Below are 8,051 nucleotides of genomic sequence, written 5' to 3'. Positions count from 1 at the left end.
AGGTTTACACACTGCACAGTTACCTACCAGCTGGCTACTATTACATGTGTAACAAAAAGATAGATAGAAAGAAAAAGGAGCTGGTAGCATCAGTCACCATTTACTTTCATTGCTTCTTTTTCCACTCAATGAAAAAGAGTGGTGGTTGAGGCTAACGGTTTACCAACATCTTTAGTTTTACTTCAAAGGAAGTCATCCGGGTTTGGGATGATATGGGGGTGAATACATTATGAAAGAATTTTAATTTTCCAGTGAACTATTCCTTTAAGTGTTTGATATGAATTTTAGAACTTAGTATTTTTATATAGCCTAACTATTTCCGGCTCATTGTGTTTTCATTATAAATGATCTATATATTATGTTTAAACATTGAAATATTTATAATTTGTAGTATTTTAGCTGTTTGTTCACAAATGTTAATTGTCACTGTTAACTGAATTTATGTAAATAAAGTACGCACAGGTTCAGGTGACAATGTTTGAAGTATTATCATGCCTTGCTAATAACCTGAGGGTAGGTGGGGGGGGTGATACTGGGCTGAACTGGGTCAGGGGTCATGTTGCCTACGTCACAAGATCCTAAAATGGCGTTTTGATGACGACGGGAGAAGTGAGGAGCCCTGCCCTTGTTTAAAAGGTATTTGTAAAGAAGATATAAATATATTTTGTCGTTTTAAAAACGATATGCACGTCGGTGGTGTGTCGCATGGACGAACTGATCATGAATAGGAGAGATTAGAGGAATATCTGTGGTATTAAACGCTTTACACGATCAGCCCGTTTCTGCCCAGCTTACCTAGCCCAGACCAGTCTGGCAAGGGATCATTTCCTGTTGTTTTTTAAACGATCTTTCAATTATCCGACGTTTACCTGTTTGGAAATAATCGCACTGAATGATTATATCGAAGAGGTCGGAACGCCGCTTTGTTTTGCAATATGCTTGTGTTTATGTGAGATTAGTGTCCGCTGTTCCGCATTTATTAAGACAGGCATACGTGCAGTTTTACCTTAAATCCACCGTACGCCTTTACAAGCCCGGACTTGTGTTATTTCTCGGCATGGTGCTCTGGACGAGCATGTTTTTACGAATATTTTTTTATTTAACATAACTATTGCAAATGAAACCCCGCTGTTTGTGTCCTTTGCAAATTTAACTTAAATGTAATTATTTAACACATGTGCAGTTTTGTATTTTTCATAATCGTTTTAGTGTAGTCTTTATTTTAGAAATTGGACGATATTCTTGTTTAAAGTGAAATATCGCACGAAAAAAGCGCAATGTTATTTAAATGGACATTAATTATGACGTCACTGCATTATGATAATGTCCCTTTAAAAATGACCATAGTTACCATAGTTTCCGCTAAAATACCCGTTTGTACAGTTGTTGTTGTTTCATTATACAATCGTAAATGATATGTTACTTGAACTGGTGCTTACAAAATCGTTTATTTAGGACTATTTCGAATGTTTGATTACAACAATTATATGGAAGCTAATGCCACAATATTACTCTTTTACTGTAGTAACAATAATGGTGATTACGGTATTTTGGTCTGTTTTCATTACGGTCAGGGAAATGACTAGTGATAGACTTGGTCATTTTGAGATTTTCATCATTGATAATAAACAATTAATCTTTTTTTTTTTTGAGCAGTTTTTTTCATTAATATTATGTGGAAGAATTGTTTGTTTCATTTCAGCGATTTTGTAGACATCTCATTTACTGTCAATCAATTGTAGCCCTATTATGTACAGTTGAAGTCAGAAGTTTACATACACCTCCGCCAAATACATTTAAACTCAGCTTTTCCATAATTCCTGACATTTAATTGTAGAAAACATTCCCTGTCTTAGGTCAGTTAGGATCACTATTTTAAGAATGTTAAATGTCAGAATAATAGTAGAGAGAATTATTATTTCAGCTTTTATTTCTTTCATCACATTCCCAGTGGGTCAGAAGTATACATACACTTTGTTAGTATTTGGTAGCATTGCCTTTAAATTGTTTAACTTGGGTCAAACTTTTTGGGTAGCTTTCCTCAAGCTTCTCAAAATAAGTTGCTAGAATTTTGGCCCATTCCTCCAGACAGAACTGGTGTAACTGGTTAGTAATAAAGTACTAAAACTTACTAAGTCAGGTGTGTAGGCCTCTTTGCTCGCTCACGCTTTTTCAGTTCTGCCCACCAGTTTTCTATTGGATTGAGGTCAGTGCTTTGTGATGGCCACTCCAGTAGCTTGACTTTGTTGTCCTTAAGCCATTTTGCCACAACTTTGGAGGTATGCTTGGGGTCATTGTCCATTTGGAAGACCCATTTGTGATGAGCTTTACCTTTCTGGCTGATGTCTAGAGATTTAGCTTCAATATATCCACATTATTTTCCTTCCTCATAATGTCATCTATTTTGTGAAGTGCACCTGTCCCTCCTGCTGCAAAGCACTCCCACAACATGACACATGGGGGTGCTTTACGGTTGGGATGGTGTTCTTTGGCTTGCAAGCCTCACCCTTTTCTCCCCGAACATAACAATGGTCATTATGGCCAAACTGTTCAGATTTTTGTTTCATCAGATCAGAGGTTATTTCTCCAAAAATTAAGGTCTTTGTCCCCATGTGCAAACTGTAGTCTGGCTTCTTAATGGCGGTTTGGAGGAGTGGCTTGTTTCTTGCTGAGCGGCCTTTCATGTTATATCGATATAGGACTTGTTTTACTGTGGATATAGATACTTGTCTAACTGCCTCCAGCATCTTCACAAGGTCCTTTGCTGTTGTTCTGGGGTTGATTTGCACTTTTCGCACCAAACTACGTTGATCTCTAGGAGACAGAATGTGTCTCTTTCATGAGCAATATGCTGCGGGGTTCCATGGTGTCTATACTTGCGTACTATTGTTTGTACAGATGAATATGGTACCTTCAGGCATTTGGAAATTGCTCCCAAGGATGAACCAGACCTGTGGAGGTCCACAATTGTATTCTGAGGTCTTGGCTGATTTATTTAGATTTTCTCATGTTTGAAGGTAGGCCTTAAAATACCTCCAATATACCTCCAAAATCTTGGAATTTTCCAAGCTGCTTAAAAGCACAGTTAACTTAGTGTATGTAAACTTCTGACCAACTGCATTTGTGATATAGTCAATTAAATGTGAAACAATCTGTCTGTAAAACAATTGTTGGAAAAATGACTCGTGTCATGCACAAAGTAGATGTCCTAAATGACTTGCCAAAACTATAGTTTACTAATATTAAATCTGTGGAGTGGTTAAAATTGTTTAAACTTATGTAAATGTATGCTTACTTCAACTGTATATTGACATGATATCAGGCACCCTGCTCTATAAATATGTTGTTATTGTTCTCACTATTATCATTGACCATTGAAACCCCCATATTGGCTGAACCATTAGATATGACCATTTATTATTCTTGTATTAATTTATTCAAAATTATTTTAATTTTATTTTTTGTTACCTCAAAACCACATAACAATTGACAATCAACAAAAGGCTTAAAGTTTAACTTGTTAGATTGTCAAACAAACTGTCCAGGAACCTTTTTGTCACTAAAAAGATTGTTGTGTTTTTACTAGTCATCCCTTTGTTTGTTTTACAACATTCATGCTCAGTCTGATAATAATTACATGTACCTTTTGTTGTTTTTGATTAAATAACTGACTGTAGAGAACAGAAAGGATCGACACAGCCCTAGTTACAATGTTCAAACGCTGCAAAACTCATATGAAACAAAATTAAATCAAAACTGTTTTGACACAACATGAGTAGATGTACGTGGACTGCTGTAATTGACGCTTTTCACGATTTGTTAAATTGTAGCAGCTGTGATTTTAATCTTGATTATTTATTAGATTAATTGTGCATCCTTCACCTTAAAAATTTAAATTCTGTCCTCATTTACTCACTGTTGTTCAGTGTTGTTTGAAATCTGTATGACTTTCTATTGTAGAACACAAAAAGAGATGTTTGGCAGAATGTAAGCCTCAGTCATTGTTTTTTCGTTGTTGAATTTTCATTTTAACTAGTGAAATGGAATTTGTTGATATCTATAATTCTCATTCTGCGAGTGATTAAATGTGAAAAGGGCTATCAAAGTTCATTAGCGTTTTTGTTTTTCCAAAATAACAGTTTATCCTCTTCTCTTGCAGTGACACCAATGCAAGACATCAAGGGTAGGTGATGGAGCTCCCGAACTATGCCAGTCAACTGCTTCTTCAGCTCAATCAACAGCGCTCCAAGGGCTTCCTTTGTGATGTCATCATCATGGTTGAGAACACGCTATTCCGAGCCCACAAAAGCGTCCTCGCCGCCACTAGCCACTACTTCAAATCCTTGGTCCTTCATGATAACCTCATCCACCTCGACCCCGATATGGTGGATCCAGCTGTTTTTCTGCAAATTCTGGATTTCATTTACACAGGCAAATTATCTGATGAGGCCCTCGATGCTCTTGATTTGAGCTCCCTGCTCACCACAGCAAACTATCTCCAACTCACTGACCTCGCAAACCTGTGCTCCAGCAAGATCAACCAAAATGGCTCCTTCAAAAGCTTATCTCGTGGGAGTTCCTTGAGAGGGCAGAGGTTCTCTTCGCCTACCTCAAACAAATCATCAGTTCACTTGTACGACAGGGCAATTGAAGATCACTCATCAGACACTGAATTGTATAGTATGACCCCTCCCAAAAAGAGGCATAATGCTGAAAGTAGATGCATTTCTAGGAAGAAGCAGGACTTGGGGTTGGATTTATCGAAGAAGCACTCAAATTCGGAAATAACAGCGAATGATGAGGTTTTTGTTTCTAGATCAATCTCCAACAAAATGCAGCTAGCAATAAATGAAAAGTGTGTTCCAAAGGAGGAGAATTGGATAATTCCTTTGGATGGAGCTCAGGAAAAGAAACGGGGGGGATCCCGAAGAAAATCCAAGGTCAATGGTTACATTCCTCTAAACAGGGCTGGAAGTCAACTAACCCAGAATCAGATGTTCACTCTGGAGTTATCTGTAAAGAAAGAGAGAGAAATTGTAGGAAAGAAGCAAGATGAAACCGAAGGCCAAAAACCAAACAATGGCTCCACAAATTTTGTTTATCAAAAGGAGACCTTTCTCAAAGAAGCCGAAGGCGACAACCCTTATGTTTGTATACCATGCGAAAAGGGTTTCCCCTCTTCGGAAAGCCTCAAGTCCCATGTACAAACCCATATCAATGAAGATATGGATGTGAAAGTTGAGGATGAGGAGGAAGAGGAAGGTTATGGAGTCACCAGAGTCTCGCAAGGAGCTTCCGAAAGCCTGGAGCAAAGTCCACCAAAGTCCCTCAAACATGTCGACACCTTGCGTCCGTTCCCTTGCAATATTTGTGGCAAGATGTTCACGCAGCGCGGCACAATGACACGCCACATGCGCAGCCACCTCGGCCTAAAGCCGTTTGCATGCGAGGAGTGTGGCATGCGTTTCACCAGGCAGTATCGTCTTACCGAGCACATGCGTGTTCATTCGGGGGAAAAGCCATACGAGTGCAAGGTCTGCGGAGGTAAATTTACGCAACAAAGAAACCTCCTAAGTCACATGCGGATGCATACATCGTAGGACAGGTCAAAGAGTTCGAAACTTGGATGATACCTCGAAATTAGAGTCAGATCTTAAATATTTTGTTTAGTCTGGGTTAGGCTCGCTTTTTGAACTATTCGGGAGGTTAGACCATATCCAAACTAATCAGTTTCCGTTTGAAAACTCAGTTTACAGTGGAGAAAAATGGTGTTCTAGTGAATTAGAGGGGAAACGTAGCGAAAGCAATGCGTTTTTGTTTTTACGTAAGCGTACTGGAGTGGGCGTGGCCTTAGTTCGCTCACAAATGCTCTTGACCGCTACAAAGATTCCTTTTCGTAGAGGAATGGCGACGCTATTTTTAAATAAGCGTAAAAATGGCAACGTCAGCCTTTACTTTGCTATACCTCTGTCTTCATACCTTCTTAAATATTGTAATTGTGCATGAGTTGTTTATTGTTCTTGTTAGTGAGTAGTTAAATCTGAATTCTGCGTTTATCCACTTAGAGATGTAGTTTGATCAAATAAAATAATGAAAATTACCTCATAGTTAGTAATCCTCTCTAGAACTGAAGCAAACGAATGTTCCTGGTGATACCAGTTATTTTACAGCAGTGACTTGCAATACTTCTCGAATGTATTTTATGGAGTCTGATTTAGTTTATGCTTCAGAAACGGACCTCGATAATAAGGCTATCTGGATTGTTTACTTGAATACACAAACTTGCTACCTCAGATTAAACCAAACACTCTGATTAGCCTATATGAGATTATTTAAGACTACAGGTTAGATTAAAAACTACTCATTGTCTTCCATATTTTCAGTCATTATCTCTGAATCCAAATAATAAGCTTAAACTGACATCTGATCCAGATTAGAGAAAATACACTGCCTGTTTTAAAGTAAACTTTTCAGGGGGACAGGTAATAATCCTTCACTAGAGTTGCGATCCGAGCTAGTTATCGCTTGAGCAATTAGGGTGTTTCGATGTACAGTTCCAAAGAAATATTGAATGTTGAAAAGCTAAAGATATACTGTAAAACTGTAACCAAATCTATATTCTTGAAAAATATTTAAGTCTAATTTATGCTTCTTTTGATTCAGGTTTATATTTGAGTCTTCGTCTTTTTATTTTTCAGGGTTTTTCTTTCATTTTCTTTTGGGGTATTTCTTCTTCTTTGGCTAATACCAATGCTTTAAACGAATGGCTTAATTTATACAGCATGTTGTCAATTGTTCATTTTACTGATGTGGCATGTGCAGTGTACTTATGAATAAATAAATACAAAGTTAGGTTCAGCAAATTGCATTCGTGCATTTAAGTGTTGATACGAGACCAAAAGCGTAAAAGCGAAACCTACTGTAAATATCTTTTGGTATCTTAATGTCAGTTATTGTTCTCAGTTTATATATTTCTGAAACTTTTACTTTGTTCAGATAATAAATCATCTTTTACTGTGTTTTAATTTCTTTATGACATGTGTAGTTTAAACTACCTCTTGTTGGGTATTTTACACGTTTTTCAGCATGCTGGAGGTTCTTTTGAGACCTGATTCGTAGCTGATTGCCTATGTTGGCAATATCAAAAGGGTACTTTAAATAAACGATCAACTAGCCTGAGATTTGATTTGCTTAACTGCCTTTACAAGCAGTCTTTGTTCATTTTTGTGCTTGCTTTATTTTTCATTGTTTTTTGTTTATATCGAGATGATTATTTGACTTTGTATATCAATACAATTCTAGAATATTCAGGAACTTTTTAATATGTAATAGGACTTGAAACTGAACTTCAAAACTGTGATGAGTGACGACATGTTCATTTGCATCCTCTGCAAACCTCAGGGAACAAATTGGGATGCATGTCCTAATAACGCGCCATTAACCAATATTTTTGCAGCTATGTTTGTCTGTTTTGTTTTAGATATAGTTCAATATTTTCCTTCACCTGACACAATAAGCCTTCAGAAGGTTCGGCAGCTCTTTTTTCAACTTGCAGTAAAGTTTGTGTGTAAATGTATGGATTGATGTGGTTTTCAAATGCTTTTGAAAAACAAAAATCTCATGTTCCTTGTTCAGAAAATACAGATACTAAAGTATTTGCAACCTGTTAATGAAAACCAAAGCACATTTTCACTCTTTGAACAATTTAAGGTCCTGTTGTATATAACCTTGTTCTCAGTTATGACATTAAATAAATTGAAATGCTGATTGAATAACTGCATTGCCTCACTGTTTTTTTTTTTTTTTTTTTTGAGTGTTGGTAGGTAATTGAGAAATAAGGTCTGAGAGAATTAAAAAATGAGAAATCATTTAAAAATATAACATTTGATTTTTTTTTTTTTTTTGATCAAATCTAAACAGGCCCCATTTCAAGCAGCCATCACTCCAACACCTCATCCTTGAGTAATCATGGTAAATTAATTTGGTACTAGAAAATCACTTATATACCATTATATCTTACACAGTTGAAAGCTATTTGGTTCATTAAATGA

General features: G+C 36.8%; 1 protein-coding gene across 1 annotated transcript; it reads left to right on the top strand.

Annotated features, from left to right (window-relative positions):
• The first annotated feature begins 579 nt into the window (after positions 1-579).
• LOC127640670 (hypermethylated in cancer 2 protein-like) lies at positions 580-7,760 on the top strand. The gene is made up of 2 exons (XM_052123359.1): positions 580-636; positions 4,160-7,760. The coding sequence occupies exon 2, from the start codon at positions 4,191-4,193 to the stop codon at positions 5,598-5,600; it is 1,410 nt and encodes a 469-aa protein (XP_051979319.1). The 5' UTR covers positions 580-636; positions 4,160-4,190; the 3' UTR covers positions 5,601-7,760.
• The last annotated feature ends 291 nt before the right edge of the window (positions 7,761-8,051 follow it).

Source organism: Xyrauchen texanus, chromosome 49 (genome assembly GCF_025860055.1).
Source record: "Xyrauchen texanus isolate HMW12.3.18 chromosome 49, RBS_HiC_50CHRs, whole genome shotgun sequence".
Classification (NCBI taxonomy): domain Eukaryota; kingdom Metazoa; phylum Chordata; class Actinopteri; order Cypriniformes; family Catostomidae; genus Xyrauchen; species Xyrauchen texanus.
The sequence above is the reverse complement of the archived record's forward strand: the minus strand, read 5'-3'. Positions and strand labels throughout refer to the sequence as shown.

What these genes read in the sequence shown, in the direction of transcription:
- LOC127640670 (XM_052123359.1), top strand. Translation starts at nt 4,191, where the DNA reads ATGGAGCTCCCGAACTATGCCAGTCAACTGCTTCTTCAGCTCAATCAA.